Below are 20,338 nucleotides of genomic sequence, written 5' to 3' on the forward strand. Positions count from 1 at the left end.
TTCAATGGCTATCTCCTATCTATCTAACGTATACATTCGCGTACACACTAATGTTCAGTTCCTTTAGTGATAGATATTCAGGATAGTTCACTAAAGCAAACCACATAGGGGTGAACATTCTTATACATATACCTCTTTAACCCTACAAGTGTCCTTTTACTACCTGAAAAATTTGTCACTGCTTGTTTCCAGCAGGGAGCTGTGAAATCCAACCTAAGGATATTGTCCTCTGTCGAAGCATGGCATATTCCTGCCCCTGGCGCAGTCAGCCCAGCTGTGCCTGTGTTTTTATTATCATCTGTGTGCCAAAGAAGTCTGATGTTATCTGATTATTTTGGGTGAAGATGAGCGTCTCCTCCTACTCCCCATGGTCAGTGGAGGTAATGGCAGATGCTATGGACTGAATTGCATCCTCTCCCTCCCCTAAATTCATATGTTAAAGTCCTAACCCCTTCACCATGAAAATATCTGGACATAGGGTCTTTAGGAGGTAATTAAGATTAAATGAGGTCATGAGAGTGGTGCCCTATTCCAATAGGACTATGGCTTTATAAGAGGAAGAGAGATCTCTCTCTTTCTGTCTGCCATGTAAGCACACAGTGAGAATGTGGTCACCTGCAAACAAGGAGGAAAGCTCTCATCAGAATCTGACCTTGGTGGCACCCTGGTCTTGGAGTTACAGGCTCCAGAACTATGAAAAAATAAATTTCTGTCACTTAAGCCACCCAGTTTTTGGTGTTTCATTATGGCAGCCCTAACTAAGACAGCAGAGTATTCATCAAAACTATTTTGGGAAAGAGATCCAAGATGGTGTAAGAGATCCAAGATAAACGCTGTGCTTGCCTCATCCCGTGAACACTAAATTACAGAACAATTGATCTGGAGAACCATCTGAAGTCTAGCTGAACAGAAGTTTTATAACTGAGGATATAAAGAATAAGTCACGTTGAGACTGGTAGAAGGGGCAGAGATGAGAAACGAACTGGCCCCAAACTTCCATGTGGTGAATGAAAATTAGGAGGGATATCTCAGCCACAGAGGTTCCCCACAGAGGAGCAACGGATCCCAGCCTCACACCAGGCTCCTCAGTCAGGAGTACTGGTACCTGGAAGAGGAGCACCAACAACATCTAGCTGTGAAAAACAGCAGGGATTCTGACTGACCAGGTAGAATGGAAGACTTTGGGGAAACCCAGACATTCTCTTAAAGGGCCCACACAGACTCACTCACAGGCACTCTCCCTGGCTCCGGCAGGGGGACGCATAGGGAGCGTAGGAGACATATGGGGAAAGACTGAGTTTTGTAGCTGCAGGGTAAGACTGGAGGGAGAGTTGCCATTTTCTCTGTATGAGGTTCTTCTCCCGTGCAGCCGGAAGGCAGGCGCCATCTTTCCTGTGTTGAGACCATCCCACACATTCCAAATCTGAATCTGATTGGTCTGGTGAACTCTGCTTGCTCCACCCTGGTGACTCATTGAGATCCCACCATACCCAACTCCATACCACCTCAGGCTTTATCAGCAGCTGAACCTTATGGGAACCAGCAGGTGGCATTAGGCCTTGGAATGTTCTGGCTTTTTGTGGAGCTACCCCAGACCCAGTACTGGTGGCATGGTCCTCTCCCATGTGCCTCCAGGTCCAGCACAGGCAGAAACCAAACATGGATTGCTTTGTACCTCCTACCAGGTAGTTCCTGGTCAATCACAGGCAGTGTATAACCTGACTCTGCACTTGAACCCCTCCCTAAAGTTCCCAGAACTAACATACTTGGAAATTGGCTTCAGACCACAGCAGCGCACCACCCATTTAGTCCCACAAGTATCACACCCCAAGAGCAGTCTCAATAGGCACCAGAGCCCACTGGGGGGAATCCCACTCTGTGTGGTAAGCTCCCCACCACCCCACCGAAGCCCATATGCTGTGGACATGGCCAAACCCCACTGCTAGTCAGCCTGAGGGTCAATCAAACCCACTGATGTGCCCAGAGCAATGAAGGCTCAACTATAACAGGAGGGTACACATAACCCACACAAGGGACACTCTGGGAGCACCAAGAGCAGGTGAACAGGTAGACTGTGCCAGTGGGCCCCACAGGGCACCTACTACATAAGGCCACCTGGCAAGACTGGGGGATGTAGCAGATCTACCTAATACATAGAAACAAATACAGAGAGGCAGCCAAGATGAGGACACAGAAATATATCCCAAATGAAAGAATAGGAGAAAACTCCAGGAAAAAACCCCACAAAAACTAAATGAAATGGAGGCAAGAAACCTACCAGACACAGTTCAAAACACTGGTTATAAAGATGCTCAAGGAACTTAGTAAGAACTTCAACAAAGAGATAGCAAGCATAAAAAAAGACACAGAGACCATAAAAAAGAACCAGTCAGATGTGAAGAATACCATACCTGCAATGAAGAATACACTAGAAGGAATCACCAGCAGACTAGATGAAGCAGAGGATTGAATCAGTGAGTTGGAAGACAAGTTAGCAGAAAACACCGAAACTGAGCAGCAAAAAGAAAAGAGAATTTTAGAAAATGAGGATAGTTTAAGAGAGCTCTGGGACAACATCAAGCATAACAGCATTCACATCATAGGGGTACCAGAAGGAGAAGAGAGAAAGCAACAGATTGACAACGTATTTGAAGAAATGATGACTGAGAACTTCCCTAACCTGGTGAAGGAAATAGACAAAACAAGCTCAGGAAGTGCGGAGTCCCAAACAGGATGAACCCAAAGAGGCCCACACCAAGACGCATGATAATTAAAATGGTAAAGGTTAAAGACAAAGAGAATCCCAAAAGCAGCAAGAGAAAGGCAACTAGTAACTTATCAGGGAGCTCCCATAAAAATGTCAGATGATTTTTCAACAGAAACTTTGCAGGCCAGAAGAGACTGGCACAAAATATTTAACGTGACGAAAAGCAAGGACCTACAACCAAGATTACTGTACCCAGCAAAGCTATCATTTAGAGTCAAAGGACAGAAATAGAGCTCCCCAGACAAGAAAAAGCTAAAAGAGTTCATTACCACCAAACCAAGGAATGTTAGAGGGACTTCTTTAAAATGGAAAAAATTTAGAAATCAAAAATATGAATAATAAAATGGCATTAGCTATATATTGATCAACAATTACTTTCAATGTAAATGGATTAAATGCTCCACTCAAAAGACATAGGAGGGCTGAATGGATAAGAAAACAAAACAATTACTATGCAGCCTACAAGAGAATCACTTTAGACTAGAAAATGCACAGAGATGGAAAGTAAAGGGATGGAAAAAGATATATCATGAAAATGGGGGGGAAAAAAGCTGGGGTAGCATACTTATACCAGATAAAATAGACTTGGAAACAAAGGCTATAACAAGAGACAAAGTAGGACCCAGTAATCCCCCTTCAGGGTATTTATATGAAGAAACCCAAGCGCTACTTCAAGGGGACATGTGCATTGCAGCATTGTTTACAATGGCCAAGATGTGGAGGCAGCCTGGGTGTCTGTTGATGGAAGAAGGGATAAGGAGGAGGCGGTACATATATACAATGGAATATTGCTCGGCCAGGGAAGGGAATGAGTTCTTGCCATTTGTGGCGACACGGATGGACCTGGAGGGTACTGTGCTGAATGGAGTGTCAGACAGAGAAAGAGGCGATGTGATTTCGCTTATATGTGGAATCTAAATAACAAAATAAACAAACAAACTCATACATACAGAGAACAATTTGATGGTTGCCAGATATGAGGGGGGTTGGGAATGGGTGAAAAAGGGGAAGGGATTAAGAAGTACAAATTGGTTGTTACAAAGTAATCATAGGGATGTAGGGTATAGTACAAAGAATATAGTCAATAATATTGTAATACCTATGTATGGTGTCAGATGGGTACTAGATTTATCAGGGTGATAGATGGGTTGGAGGTTGGGAGACGGTGAAAAAGGTGAAGGGCTTAAGAAGTACAAATTGGTAGTTATAAAATAGTCATTGGGGATGTAAAGTAAAGCATAGGGAATATAGTCAATAATATGGCAATAACTATGTATAATGGCAGGTGAGTAGTAGACTAGTCAGGGGGCTCACTTCTTAAATTATACTCATGTCTAACCACTATGCTGTATGCCTGAAATTAATATAAAATAATATTGAATGTAACTGTAACTGAAAAATTAAAAAGAGAGGGAAAAGTGAAGGGCAATAAGAGGTTAAAAGAGGTTATATAAAACAAATAAGCCATGGGGATGTAAACTACAGCATGGGGAATATAGTCAATGATATTGGGATAGTGTGGTATTGTGTCAGATGGTTGCTGGACTTATCATGCTGATCACGTTTTTAGGTATGCAAATGTTGAACTACTACGCTATACACCTGAAACTGACATGATGTTGTATGTTAGCTATATGTTTAAATAAAAATCTTTTAAAAGCTTTTTTGGTGGCAAGTGACAGAAACGCAATTTGAATTAGGGACAAAAAAGAGTATTCCTTCAAGGAATCCTCTAGGAAGGTTTTGCACAACCCAATGAAGAAAAGAATAGGTATTGGAGGAATACCATTAGCCTCTGCCTCACTGCCTTTGCAACTTCTCCCTAATGTGCACCTCACCCTGGGGTTTGGAGTAGCAGGGGTCAGGCGATGAGAGAAGAGAAAGGAGGATGCTGTGGAGGTACAATCTATGCTTAGTGTACCCTGAAGTGCACCACAAGTCACAAGCACCATCTCCTGGTAGACTTAAGCTTTTATGGAAGTTCCCTTGGCAGCACCATATGAAACTGGAGAGGACCTTGTTCACTGAGGTATGATATTCGTATTCGACCTTTGGGTACGCTCACCACAAGTGATTAAAAAAACCCACGAACGCTGTCTTCTTTCCTTCCCTCAGAAAATCATCTTAAAGAAAATGGATTTCATTTTCTTGAGGGTGTGGCGGCCCTTTTTGTTGCCAGTGGAGTTGAGCACATCAAATGTTGCATCAGAGTTCAGTGTTCCTAGTGTGCCATCGTACCTAAGGATTAAGAGTAATAAAGCTTAGGGTATTTCAAATATTTTATTTCAAATTTATTATTCTAACAATATTTGATCTCTCTGGAGCATTTGATGCTGCTTCCAGACGAGTAACGTGTTCAAGATAAATAAATGTATTCACTATACCATGTGCTCTACTTTTCTGATCTGTCCACAGCACATTTTTCTGGTTCTCCACCTTCCCCTCTGGCTATTTCTTCCTAGTCTCTACTTCCTGTGCCAGTCCTTTAAATAGTGTTTACTTGTAGAGACCTGCCTTGTTCCCTCTTCTGCCTGGATCATCTCAACCATCTCCTTGCCTTCACCTACCACCTTTACATACACTAATGCCTTTCAAATCTGTATCTTCAATCCTGTCCCTGGCTTCATTCTCACACGTTATACTGTCTGCTGACCTTGGTTGTCTCATAAGTGCCTCAATACTCAACATGGCTAAGATTAAACCGATCGTCTTTGCCCCTGCATCCCTCCCCACTACCATAAAAGCTGTTTCTTCTTCCAGTTTCTCTCCTCTCTCCTCATACCCTACAGCCACAACAATTACTACATTAAAAACCTTCCTAAATTAATCTTGGATATCTCTACGTCTATCTGCCAACAGTTGACTCTCAGCCACCTATACTCCTCACCAGGATTATTAGAACAGTTTCTTAATTCTGTGCTTGCCACCCGGCCCCCTGCTCAAGCCATTTTGTGTTGCAGCTAGAATGATTTTTCTAAGACTAAAAAGCTAAGAGAAAAGTCACTTAAAATGCTTACTATGCACCCACTATATATTAGACAATGGCTTGAGGGCACAAAGATAAGTGAGACACTTTTTTTGTTGTTGTTATTTTGCTTTTTTGTAACTGTTAGCCAAATGTCTATGTGGTATTTTAAAAATTCCTACTCATAGAACTTTTTAAAATGATGGTTTTACTGAAATGTAATTCACATACGTGAAGTTATATTCTTGTTTTCTTCCAAGAGTTTTTAGTATAGTCACAAAGTTGTGCAACCATCACCACTATCTAATTCTGGAACATTTCATCTCTCCTCTCTTTTCTGGCAACCATTAATTTACTGTCTCTAGAGATTTGCCTTTTCTGGACATTTCATATAAATGGAATCATATGGCATGCAGCCTTTTTTGTCTGGCTGCTTTCACTTAGTATGTTTTCAAGGTTTATCCACATTGTAGCATGTATCAGTACTTCACTCCTTTAATACTTAATATTCCATTGTATCGATATACCACATTTTGTTTATCCTTTCATCAGTTGATGGACTTGGGGTTGTTTCCATTTTTTGGCTATTATGAATAATGCTGCTATAAACATTCACATACAAATGGACTTGTTTTCATTTCTCGTGGTATCTACCTAGGAATGAAACTGCTGTGTCATTTGGTAACTCTATATTTAAACTTTAGAGGAGTAATTGTCAGATTCTTTTCTAGAGTGACTGCACAAATTTGCAATTCTACTAGCAGTGTGTGAGGGTTCCAGTTTTTCCATATCCTTGCCAACATTTATTGTCTCTCTTGTTTTAGCCATTCTAGTGAGTGTGAAGTGGTATCTCATTATGGTTTTGGTTTGCATTTCCCGATGACTAATGATGTTGGCATCTTTTCATGTGCATTTTTGTATGTTCTTTGGAGAACTATCTACCCAAATTCTTTGCCCATTAAAAAAATTGTTGAATTATGAGAGTTCTTTATGTATTCTGGATACTAATCCCTTATCAGACATATGACTTGCAAATATTTTCTCTCAGTTTGTGGGTTGTCATTTCACTTTCTTACAAATCCTTAGAAACACAAAAGTTTTTAGTTTTGATGAAGTTCAATTTATTTATTGGTGCACTTTTTGTGCCGTATCTAAGAAAACCATTGCTTAATTCAAGGTCATCAAGACATGTTCCTGTTTTCTTTCAAGAATTTCTTACATTTAGGTTCCAAGATTTTTATTTATTTAATTAATTAATTAATTTATTTATTTATTTATTTTGTATATGGTACAAGGTAGATCCAACATCATTCTTTTCCTTGTGGATATTCATAGAACTTTTTAACTGTGTGAATTGCTTGTCTTTCTTTGCAATTAGATTGTAAATTCCACAAGGGCAGAGACCAAGGTGGTCTTACTAAATCTTTTTTTGATGAATGGATGTAGCCAAAGTATGAAGTTTCGTTTCTTTTCTGAAATCGTATCAACTCTACAGTAACACTATTTTCATCGTGGTGTTGGCAGTGAAAATCCTTTGAGAACAACAATTTAGAAACAAACTAAATCACAGGATAATAGGGATTGTAACTATTTCACAGGCTTTGGAGTGACACTGATTTGGATTCAAATGCTGACTTTCATTTAAGAACTGTATTACATGACCTACTTCTTATTCTGTAAAATAGGGAGTTAGTAGGTATATTTCTTAAAAGAATTGAGATCTTGTAACTACAGTGCTTTACACATTGTAAGCATTCAATAAATAGCATTTCTTACTTGCATTAATGTTGGGAAATCCATCAACATACCTTTTGTTGTAGTACAGATTTCAGGATTTCTATTTTCTTTTGTGAATTGAGAATTGTTAGACCACTGATTTTGATTCAGAAAGGCATACACAAAATTACAATTCAATGACCCTAAAGATGCATGCAAATACTCTGGAATTCAGTGTCCTGAGCAACAAAAAGAAACACCCTTTTGAGTGTAAGAACTTAGTGGAAATAGGGGCTGAACAGGGACTCTACACATTTTGGATTTATTTCAGTGTGGCACGTATTTCACGTTTGTACAACAGTTATTTGATTATGTGTCTGTCTTCTCCCCTAGAGTCAGCATAGAATCCTGTCATTGGTCATCTTTGGATTTCCAGTACAGTGGGCTCTCCACGGATGGTTGGTTGAATTGACGCGTTTTGGCCACGGGGGTCAGAAAGGATTCTCTGAAGAGGCATGGAGAAGTTGGAAGGCGGAGGGAAGACCTCGGATCCATTGCCAAGGAGAGGAGAGCGGCTCAAGTATGGGACACACGTCGGTCCTAAAGCTCCAGTCGGACGCTAGGAACCGAGAGAATCACATGCGATCACTTCTTTCCGGCTCCTGGCCCTGCAGGGCCACTTCCGGGAGAGGGCGGGGAGACAAGAGGAGGCGTGCCGGGGAGGACGCCTTTTGCATTGCACCAGGCGGAAGTGTGCCAAAGGTATCGGTGTGGCCGCTTCCGGTCCGGGTTTCGCGGTTTTGATATACTGCGTGGTTTGTAGTGCCGGGACAGACTTCTGAGGACAAGTGAGCGGGTGAGGAGGTGGTCATCGGAGCCTCTACTCAGAAGTCTAGAGTCCAGAGGGAGGATCAGAAAAAAGGCCAGGAACCTGAATACGCTCTAATCTCTGTTTCCGAGGGGGCAACTTCCACGGGGAACCCCTCTGCCCTGGTAACGGCCAAAGAGGAGATGGCGCCAGTCCGGGAGCGCTTGTGGCCGACACAGTGAGGAAGCGCGAAGACGGAGCAACCCGAGAAGCCTCGGGAGAAGAGCCAGAGCCGTCGCTGCCGCCGCCACCGCCACCACCATGGAAGGGGCAAAGCCGACATTACAGCTCGTGTACCAGGCAGTACAGGCGCTTTACCACGACCCAGATCCCAGCGGAAAGGAGCGCGCCTCATTTTGGCTTGGGGAACTGCAGCGTTCGGTGAGGGGCCCAGAGAGGCCGTTCAGCTCTAAAGGGCAAGGGCGGGGTGGGAACTATGCTCGAACCTGAGCTGGAGCCCGAGCCCAAGCCCCGCGGTTGGCCTCGTGAGGTCCTCCTTGGGGAGGAGCTATTGCCGCGGGGTGGGGCTGCGAAGCTATATCTACGCGGCTTTTCGGAAACTAGTCGCTGCTGGTCGGTCGCGAACTGGCCCTTTCCCCACCCCGTAGAATCTGATTTGTAGGTCCTGTACTTTCTAGTGGCATCGTGATTGTCCTCTTTAAGTTTTCCCCTTGCTGCTTGCTTCTCAGGCCCCGCTTTTCCGTTTTGTCTTCCTTCAAGCAAATCCAACCCCAGTCTTTCTCCATCTTCTACTTAAGGATGTTTTATCCACCTCCCCTGGGTGTCCAAGTGTTGGCGTTCAGGAATTCCTTCCCAGTCGTAGCCTTAACCTCACAGTTCCCTGCTGATTTTTCACTCTAGTTTGAGTTCATTATTCTCGCAACTTCTCAGGTTTCTAGATTCTTATACCCGTGAATTTCCCGTGTTTTGGAGTGCAACGTAATGTAAAGGAAACATATCAATTTTGATGTCAGAAAAATCTTTGCAGTTCTCATTTTGCTGTGCATTTTTGTTCTTTAACCTGGTCTTTTCTGTTCTTCATAAGATGTGGGTATCACAGCTGCCTGGATTATTCCATGTAACTGAGCATCCAGTGAGGAGTATAATTGCAACCATTATACCTATTGTATTTCTGCATTCTTTGATTCGAGTGTCTTATGCTTCCTTCTCTAGTTTTCATACTCACATTTGTGCTTTGTGTGTGTGTGTGTGTGTGTGTGAACTTGATCTTGCTGATTTTACCTTTCTTATTTTTGCATTTTATATTCCGAAGCTTTTTGAAAAATTTTCCCTCCTTTTTCATTTCTTTTTAAAAACTAAATAACTGGTACTTAAAGGTGCTCTGCCCTTTTAAATCAGCTCTTAGCCTGCAAGTGCATAATACTTAAAATTTTGCAACTTTGACTTAGTGTTTAGTTTTTGTAATGTAAAGTAAGTGACAAGTTAGTGACGAGTCCCTGATCTTCATAGTCTTGTAAGTTGGAGAAATGCTGCACCATACCAAAAATCAGCTCTTCCCTACTAAACCTGCTTATTGTTGTGTGTATTTTAAATCAGTATTTGAGTGCTTACCATGTCCCAGCAACTGTGCTAGGCTTTGGTATATGGAAATGAATCAGATAAAATCTGCTTGTCAGGTAGGATGTTTGTGATGATTAAATAAGTTAATACCTACAAAGAGCTTAGCTAAGTTCTTGGAACCTAGAGCTCAAATATGTTAGAAATTGTAGTCACTTTTCTCTTATTTCCACTACTCTCTGTTACAACCTTACGTCATTACCATCACCATCGTCACTATTTACAGTCAGGGTCCCAACAGGAAACACTTTTATAGGATAATTCGAGGAGGGTTTATTTTATAAATGTACTGTTTATAAAGAAGGAGGTATAATGTGGAACCTAAAGAGATGTGGTAACCTTTAGCCATATTGTTAACATCTGTAGACCAGAAGGGAGAGGAGAGGGCGTGGTTACTCGAACTCAAGAAAAGTGTGGAATTGGCTACCTTCAAAGGAGTGGAAGTTTTTGGTTGAAGGGACACAGCCAGCATGAGGTGACTGCAGGAAGGAAGCTCTAGTCTCCTGGGATTCCTTATATTGGGCAAACCCAACCGGAAGCTGGGGGATATGGGAACCTGTTGTTAGAGTCCATATAGGTAAGCATACTGGGGGCAGAAAATGTGGTAGAGAGGGTGGGAAAGCGGACCTGGAAAATATCTTGCACAGCCACACATCATTTTTAGGCAACTTCAGCATCTGGATTGACAATTTAGGTAACACTTTGGCCACTTAACTCCTTCACCTCTTTTTCTCAGCCATTTGGTCACACGGTCACATCTTGAATTTCGTCATTACTAAAAAGTCACCAGCCCCCCCAAATCACTACCTCAACCACCTTGTCACAGAGTCACACCCTGGATCTTGTCATTATTAAAGTCACCCGCTCCCCACATCATTAACTCAGACATTCTGCTCTGATCATAACCCACTCTTCTTCCGGTTTGCTGGCTCAAAAACCTCAGGTAACCTCATATAATCGTTTTTATTTTTGAAGTCTTATGTAATTTTAATTTTTATCAAAATTAAAAGGTTTTAATTTTTAAACTTAAAAAATTTAAAAATAAACTTTAAATACTTTTTAAAAAAAATTATAAAATGGAAATTTTACAAGAAAAAGGCCTAGGGTAAAAAAGAGCAGTTATGTATAGACCTCCTATGAAAGGTGAAAATTCAGGTGCCTTCCACTTCCTCTCATCCCATATCTCTAACATAATTATATCACATTTTTGGTTAAATCAGTGCACATTGTGAACTGTGTAGCATGTATTCCCTGGTAATACTTCCTTTTTTGTGTAACTTTTTTTCTGATGGTAAACATTACCTTTTTTTTCACATTTGCTTCATTTTCTATATATCTGTAGTAATTCATCCCAAACTTTCTGTCAGTTAAGTGTGAATATCCTGTTAGTATAATCAAACTGGCAATCTCTTTCCTTTTTTGGCGGAATGAAACCTTTTCTGAGAGCCCTGCACCCCCTTGCTCAAATCTGGCCTGGTTGTTCTCCAGCTGTGTTGCGTAATTGTCATCCTGGGATCTCCATTTAACACTATCGTAGGGAATTCCCCTCACCTCTTTCTTGGATTGGATGTACTGAATCCTGGATCCCCTGGTCTTCTCTTGGATGACTCCCTCATTTGATGGGCAGTTGAGAAGGGGATTTTCACCCCTTCTGTCTGTCTGTCTTTCTGTGTGTCTTTTGGACTGCTTATACCCTGAGAGAAGTCCTGTAGTCTTCTGCCAGCGTGTTATACACTAGGCAGCTGGTTGGGGAAAGAGCCAGGGATGGACCTCACCACTAAGGACGCTGGCTTTAATTTCATCTCCCATTTTCAGTCTGATAGTCCTGTCCTCTAGTGAGTCTGTTGTCCAAGAGTCCACAGCCCCTCTGCTCCAGTCTTCCCGAAGTAAACCTTGAGTCTTCAGTGATGGTGGGAGGATAGTAGCCTGGCCACTCAGAAACAGGGAGAAAATCTAGGAGTCTAACTGCTTATACAGATTTTGAACCCACTCACTCCTTTGTTTTCTGTTCCACCTGCGCATCTGCCTTCAGATATACCTGGTACTTCTAATTTCGGAGCCTAACTGGAATCTTGCAGATGTATCGGTTTGTCCCTTGGTGGCATTCTCATTCCATCCTCCCTCCCTACCCCTTAGGCTCATCTCAGCTTACTCACACTTGCTAAAACAGTTAAGACTCATCCACTAGCTTTCTAGTTTCCATACTTGTGTTAATATCAGTCCTGTTTCTATTCTCTTTGTTCTTGTGGGTTCCCCCCACCTCCCTAACCCAGCCTTTTTCTTTTTTAATCTCTTTACTCTGATTTTAGTGTGTTTTGGGAAGGGACCTGAGGGCAAACAGATGGCATGTTCGAACAGTTCAGTCCTGTTAAACAGAAGTCCCTGCATTCATTCTTGAATTTCATCAAAACCTTTTTCCATGGACTGGCCCCTACTTTTTCTTTGTTAGTTCTTGTCATTACTTCTCTTATCCACTTTGGATTCCAGGGTCTATCATTCTAGTCGCTTTCTTAAACATCCATCAACCCTTCACCTCTGATTTGGTACTTCAGCATGGGTATATCCAGCTGCTTCTCCCTTCTATCCAATCTAGGTGCTCTGCATCTCATTTTCCGAATTCTCAGGAGCCTTGATCTTTCCATTATCCTGTGTCGCACTCGCATCTTCAGACTCCCTCTTTATTGGGTCCTTCCCACCTGCATTCAAATAGCTGTAGTGTCTCCCATCGTAAGCAAATGGTTTGGGGGGCTAGGGGGTGGGAATATCACCTTTGTCTAATTTTGTGATTTCTTTGATTCTTTCTTACCTCTGCGCTTTTATTATTACTCTTTCCCAATGCTTTCTTCAAATGAAGAAACTAACCCATCTTTTCAAAGCCCAGCCTAAATTCCACTTTGTCCTTGAATTCTTAACTGATTCTTTTCCACTGGAAGTAATTTCTGCCCCCACTGAACACCTAGAGGACTTTATTTAATTCCATTTATCTATCTATCTATCTATCTATTTATTTATTTTTTATTTTTTTGGAAATTCGTCTTTCCCTGTAGTCTGGAGGATCCTTTTATTTGTTTACATGATCTGATTCCCATAGGTAAAGGAAGAAACCATGGCTTTTAAGAAAGAAACGCTCAAGATCCCTGCCTGACACACAGGTTCTTAAAAATGGTTGTTGAATGACTAGCAGCTTGTAGGCACCCCCAAAGGCCAGTTGGATAACTCCAGTGTGTCTTTATGAATTTCGTTTATTTTTGATGTGACTCTCTACCATGAGTAATTGAAAATAAACAACATTATTTAGCCTCCTGTGTTGGTGTTTTCAGTCTTTCCATTCTTTTTTTAAAACAATCTTTATGAGGTAAGTTTATATTGCTGTCATTTATGCTTTGAAAGACTTGGATACAGGAAGAAACTTTTTGACTCAGTAGGCTTTTTCAAAGTATTCAGAAATCTGTTCTAAGTGTAATAACAAGCATAGCGTTTTAATTTTTCAATTTTAAATTGGTAAGGGAGTGAATTTGCTTGGTTTATTTCAAAACCAATTTGAAAAATACACGTTTTGAAAAACTATTATCTTTTCTTCCCTTCATCCCTCATTTACTAATCTTAAGAGTTATTCAGTATAGTTTTAATAACCTGGTGAAGGTAAATTTGATATAAAGGTGTAATTTGGATATGGGCTTAGCCCATGGTATGAGTTAACATCGTTTCCTTTTTGTTAATATTTGTATAAAACAGCCATTTTCTGAAGAATCTATATTCATTAATCTTTTTTTCCATCAGAATTCTTGGAAACAACCTATAGCCATGTTTTTGTTTCATGTGATAGACCGATATCACTGATATCTTCAAAGTATTTTAAAAGAAACTATTTTGAGACGGATCTTAAAGGAAACCTATCTACACCTAGTTGTTTCCTTTGTCTACTCTCCAGTAACCCAGATTAGTAGACAAATGGAGAAGCAATGGAAGGAAAGACCATCTTTTTATAGTATAGGGATAATGAATTTTGTATGCTACTCATTTGTTCTAAGTTTGTAATTTATATCATAAGGAGGAGATTACTTTTGCAGAGACAATCTAGTTCAATCTGGAAACAGAAGGAATGATGAAAAGCATGAATCAAATGAAATCAAATCTTTCTTTGATGGACTAAGTTGGCATTGTCATGTTTGGTTTATCACACATCCTTGGGAATTTTCTTCTAAGTTTTAGAAAGGTCATTGAGTGTCAGCTTTAAACTTCTTTCCCAGTCATTTCCCTCTGTAATTTCTTGATTCTTTAGCTTACTTCTGAAATGTAAGGTCTTTGGTTTTTCTCTGTCTATTGTAGTCATTGATTTGTTTGAAAATCTAGGCATTTTTTTATGCTTATGCTCTCATTCTCCAGTCAAGTGACCCTTAAAATATAACATGTTTTTTGAAAGGAAAGCCTACTAGAAAATAGAAAATGTTCCCAAACAACTTCTGTGGATCAGTTAGTTCAGTGAACATTAGACTACGGTTGATCCTTGAACAGTGCGGGAGTTGGGGGCGCTGACCCCTCACGTAGTTGGAAATCCACATATATAACTTTTGACTCTCCAGAAACTACTCTTAATAGCCTGCTGTTGACCGGACGCCTTACCGATAACAAAGTTGATTAACGCATATTTTTTATGATATACGTGTTATATGCTGTATTTTTACAATAAAGTTAGCTTTATTAGAGAAAAAATATTAAGAAAATCATGAGGGAGAGAAAGTACATCTACAGTATTTACTGAAAAAAAAATCCATGTATAAGCGGACCTGTGCAGTTCAAACCCATGTTCAAGTGTCAGCTGTATTGTATGCCTTGCATTGCTGGAAATTATAAGTAAATGATGAAAACCAAAGACCTTTTTCCCAAAGAATGTACCAGTCTGGCTGTGTCATCTAATGTGGTAGCCGTTAGCCAGATGGCTTTTCTGGCTATTTAAATTTAAATTAATTAAAATTAAATAAAAGTTAAAATCAGGTCTTGGACAGTACAAATATAGACATTTTATGTCTTTGGTGTATTGGAGCCTATCTATGAATGAGAATTTGTTGTTGTGTATCTGTGGACATGGTAGTGTGTTACCTGGTGGCATTCATCCACATTTGGATTAGTTTACTTCTTGTCTTCCCAGGCTTACACCAGAGTCCATGAGTGTGATTCCTCACACCATCAGGACACTGCTACAGTTTCTAATTGTAACAATTTTCTTCCAAAGCCCCCAGATATTTCTTCAGCATTCTTTCCTGTTAATTTCGCTGATGTTTATGAGGGAAATGGAAAATACATTTTATAGATTTTTTTTATTGTGGTAAATATTCTTAACAATATTTACCATTTTTACCATTTTTAGGTGTACAGTTCAGTGGCATTAAGTACATGTTGTGCAGCCATCACCATGACCCATCTGTAGAACTGTTTCATCTGCCCGAACGAAAACACTGTACCTCTTAAACAGTAACTCTCTATTCTCTCCTTTCTCCCGCCCCAGCAACCACCATTCTACTTTTTGTCTATGAATTTGACTACTTTAGGTACTTTATATAAGTAGAGTCAGCTAAACAATATTTGTCATTTTATATCTGGCTTATCTCACTTAGTATAATGTTTTCAAGGTTCATGTTGCAGCATATGTGAGAACTTCATTTTTTTAAATTGTGGTAAAAGTATACATCAATTCATTATTATAACCATTTTTTTTTAAAAGATTTTATTGGGGAAGGGGAACAGGACTTTATTGGGGAACAGTATGTACATCCAGGACTTCTTTCCAAGTCAAGTTGTTCTTTCAGTCTTAGTTGTGGAGGAAGCAGCTCAGCTCCAGGTCCAGTTGCCGTTTCTAGTTGCAGGGGGCACAGCCCACCATCCCTTGTGGGAGTCGAACCAGCAACCTTGTGGTTGAGAGGGAGCGCCAACCAGCTGAGCCATCTGGGAGCTCAGGGGCAGCTCAGCTCAAGGTGCTGTGTTCAATCTTAGTTGCAGGGGGTGGAGTGGGAATCGAACCGGCAGCCTTTGGAGTTAGGAGCACAGAGCTCCAACCGCCTGAGCCACCGGGCCGGCCCTATTTTAACCATTTTTAAGTGTACAGTTCATTGGCTTTAAGTATATTCACATTGTTCTGCAACCATCACCACCATCCATCTCCAGAACTTCTTTCATCTTGTAAAACTGAAACTCTGTACCCTTTAAACAGTTACCTCCCATTTCGCCAGCCCCTAGCCACCACCTACGCTTTCTGTATCTCTGAATTTGACTGGATACCTCATATAAATGGAATGATACAGTATTTGTGCTTTTGTGACTGGCTTATTTCACTTAACATAATATCCTCAGGGTTCATCTGTGTGTCAGAATGTTATCCCTTTTTAAGGTTGAGTAATAATGTATGTACCACATTTTGTTTATCCCTTGGCTATCGTGAGGACTGCGGTTATGAACAAGGGGCTTAAAATATGTGCTCAGTCCCTGCTTTCAATTCTTTTGTCCCGAAGGGGAATTGCTGGATCATAAGGTAATTCTGTTTTGTTTTATTTGTGTGTTTTTTAAGGAACTGCCACACTGTTTTCCAGATTTTACAGAATTTTAAGCTCCGTTGAGCTTAAAAACAAATTTAATTCATAGAAAGTTGAGATTGCTCAGATTACCTCTCCTGTATTTTTCTAGCTCTGGTACTGAAATATTACCAGAGAGTGTTTTACTGGTGTATAGTATAGGTAAAGCCCCAGAGAGAAGGTATAGTTCTCTTTTGGAGGTTCACAGTCCTGCTAAAGGGGATAATTTTGTAGTGTTTGGTATGCAAAACCTTTTGAAAGTACTGATTTAATTTCTTCTTTCTGGTAGAGTTTCTAAAATGAAAATATTATGAAATGTGTATTTTTTCTCTTTTGATAACACATCTTATAACAGAGTTTACAGTATGGTTTTTACTTACTTTTTCTCAAACCCATGGCACAATTCTTTTCAGTTTTTCTCTGTATTCATTGTTTCCTCATTGTATTTTCTGTCTCAACAATGATGAAATAATAGTAATTAAACAGATAGCCCTAAAGCAGAAGAATATACGTATTTGAAACTAGACTTGAAACTATACATTTTTACATAAGCACTCAGACAAGTGTTACTTGTCTAACACTTCAATGTAATTTTTGCAACACTTGAAGCTAGACATCTCACATTTCTATAAGATTGAAAAACTTGGATCTCAGCACAGTGTTAACATGCTGGTGATACATGTCCTCATTCTTTTGGTTTCTGAGTTGTTAAGTAGGCATGAATAGAGACCAGTGATTAATTAAAGGAAATACATTTTCTATCTTTTTGGCTTTCAGGAAGCCCTCACACGAGCTACCCATTTGCTTCAAATGAAATGGTTTCAAGCTTGGCATTTACTTTTAAAGCAGGGCTGCCTATATAATTGGAAAGTGCCACAGTGAAGCTATTGTCAAGGAATGCATGCTTTAGTCACTCCCAATCCAAGTTGATTTTAAACTTTTTATTTATTTTAAGTGTGTTTTTCCAGGACCCATCAGCTCCAAGTCAAGTAGTTCCAAATTGATTCTATGTACCCAAATTATATTTTTTTCATGGCCATTCTTGAAGTTAATATTTACATACATAGGTGACTGAGGGTTTTAAATTTGGATAGAAATTCTTTGCACTTGTCATGAAAAAGTTTTGGCAAGATTTCTCAGTACCATTACATATGGCTGATGGCTATAGATTTGAGCCAGAATTCATTTGACCGAGGTCATTATGACATAGGGTTATTTGAAAACTCTTGTCCCAGAAACACTGGGATTATATCAGAAACTGAGGAGACCACAGTGTACAGTGCTGTCATTTGCTCTTGATTTCTTTTGTTGTGCTCAAGATAGAACAGTGTATTTGGGCACTGTAGTCTTCCAAAGCTGACTTGAAAAGTGAGTATTTATTTCTCCTGGAATTTCAATAGCTTATGATGTTTTAAAGAATTATTTTTAGCCAGGAATCTCTTCTGTCTCACAAGGGAAATAATATCTCCCTTTTGATTTTTCAATTGTTATGGCGATGGCTGTGAAAATGTTACTTGTCTCCATAAATGAGCCTTTTTGCCTCTAGAAAAGTTGTTTATGCGTACAAGGGTATTTTATGGGTCTCAGAGCTTGCTAGCGGCTTTATGATTGTTTTGTTTACACTCTGCTTTTGAAGGTAGTTGTTTACTCATCACTGCTGTGGTGAAGGTATTAGCTAAGTTTCATTTCACCATGGTTTTCTGTATTTCAGGCCATCTTGCAAAACAAGTTATTTTGAAAAATATCATTTGTAGGTAGTGATGGTTATCTTTTCAGCCCCACTGCTTATATTTTTCTTAATATCCCCTCAAGCTATTTTTTCTCCCTGCTATCTAAGAAAACCATGAGAAAATTAGTAACTTGTGACAGATCTAGCAATTTGTAAAATTCTTCTAATGGATTAGATACAAAACTGAGACAGTTGACCGACTTAAAAAAATCACTCTCTGTTTCTGGTAAACTAGATCTGTTCTTTCTTTACCTGTCTCACGAAAATTCTTTTTTTCTTGATTTGGGAAATTTTGATTTTCTAGATCTACCACATTGTTACTGGGCATGTATCTAAACGTGTTGTTTTACTAATAGTTGTTTTTTTTTTTAAGGTGTTCTTTTCACTCTGTACTCTGACCTAGTTATTCTTCTATATAATATATACTATAAATATACTATAACTCTTTGTAAGTCTTTATTTAATAAATATATTAATTTGAAATATTTTAAAAAGTACCGCGATCTGACACTTTTATGTTACTTCCCAAATCTCATTGAAATATTTGTATTTCCAGAACCTCATTTTTTTATTTACCAAAGCCCTTCTGTCCCCAGTGAAGTATGTTAAGTAATTCTACTTAATTTGAGGAGTTTTTGTGTAGGATTAACTAGCAGCCCTAATGCGCTGCTAATTCTTGGCAGCTCATGAATCGATAGGGGCTCCTGTCTGGGTGTGCTTGCATTGTTTGGGGCCTGCTTAGTGATTTCCGTGGAGTCGGTAGTTTTAGAACTGTTGGTATGGAAGCAAGTCTCGGAGCAACAGTGCACCATTAAAGGCAAAAGGGGCAAGTACTTGGAGGATCTACTGTGAAGTATAACGAAAGACTTAAGAGTATGTTAGTGAAAGGATTACTGGGCCATAGCCTGCCTACTTCATAGTCGTCACATAGTCATGGAAATATCTTTTGAAAAAATTGATATAAAGGCCTGTTCTGCTACTGCTTTGTGAAATGGGAGATTGGAATTAGATGCTTAAATGGAAAATGTTCTCTTGTTGCAGCCTCTTTGAAATATGCTGTTAGTGGGAGCTGCAGCTTCCTCCTGCTGACTGAGCCCCAGGCTTCGGTTGAGATGGTCCTTTCAGAAATGTGGAGCTTAGTCCAAGCCTGGATTTCAGTGGGTAGCACCTGGCATCTGTGGCTAGAAAGTCCTATGAAGTGTAAGTGCTTTCTTCTCTCCTTGTAAAGATTCCCTTTTCCTTCTTTCTTCTCTTCCTTCTTTCTGCAGCTTAGCAGAGGGGAAGAACAGTGAGCACTGTACTGTAGAGCCTAGGGTATCAGGATTTGGTTGCATTTTCCTTATGATTCAATGGTGACAACAAGGTAACTTGGTTTTGGATGTCAACAACTGAAAACCCTCCTGGATTTCAAACTAAGGTGATAAATTATGACTCCTTAATATATAGTACTGGCAGTATCAACCCAGGTAATTTTTCATTGACTGTTTGCTTAGTAGCTCGTAATATTCAAGTTTGCCAGGTTTCTTTAGCCGTCACTCTTATCTTTTGTTCTTATTCCAAAAGACAAATATTTGAAAAGAGAGGCATATTTGGCCAGTGCGTGAGGCAGCATCAAGATAAACAGGGATGCTTGAAATGCGAAGACAGCTCTTCTTGCACTTTGGTTCTACTTGAAACATTTGCACAAGGAGTAATTGGGGAATTTTTCTAAGTCCAATTGCTCATAGAATTGTCCTAGGAAACTCATGTAGCTGCCATCTATATTTTAATTTAGTTATAAAATTTTAAAAAAATTGATAATAACATGATGGGCATTAGAAAGTGCAAGTTTTATATTTGGTTTAGTTGCCTGGGGCAAAGTGATATTTTCTTTTTTCCTTTTTCAGAAATGTTGGTAATATTTTAAAATAAGCTCATTCCAGAAAAAGACTCCCATTTTGGGGGTATTTTGATTTCCCTTCACTGAAATTTTTAAATCTTCATATTTTAGTGAGGAAAATATTGAGCTGCTTCTTATTGCTAAAACAAAATATATACTTAAAAAGCAAAACAAAACCAAGGCTACATCTGGGCAAGGCAAGTGAAGTTCTACGAACGAGGATTCTGAATGAAAAATGTCCTCTCAGGGCCTTTGTATTCTTTATCTATA

General features: G+C 39.7%; 1 protein-coding gene across 2 annotated transcripts in view; it reads left to right on the forward strand.

Moving 5' to 3' along the window:
- The first annotated feature begins 8,183 nt into the window (after positions 1-8,183).
- TNPO3 (transportin 3) overlaps positions 8,184-20,338 on the forward strand; it is a 74,109-nt gene continuing 61,954 nt past the window's right edge. Inside the window, exon 1 of one of the 2 annotated variants that reach the window (XM_033099037.1) lies at positions 8,184-8,697. In XM_033099037.1, coding sequence (XP_032954928.1) covers positions 8,578-8,697 — 120 coding nt within the window. In that variant the 5' untranslated portion in view covers positions 8,184-8,577. Of the gene's footprint in view, positions 8,698-19,230; positions 19,390-20,338 lie in introns of those variants that run through there. The other variant, XM_033099038.1, reaches the window with a different exon arrangement.

The sequence above is a fragment of the Rhinolophus ferrumequinum genome, chromosome 26, assembly GCF_004115265.2.
Source record: "Rhinolophus ferrumequinum isolate MPI-CBG mRhiFer1 chromosome 26, mRhiFer1_v1.p, whole genome shotgun sequence".
In the NCBI taxonomy this organism is placed as follows: domain Eukaryota; kingdom Metazoa; phylum Chordata; class Mammalia; order Chiroptera; family Rhinolophidae; genus Rhinolophus; species Rhinolophus ferrumequinum.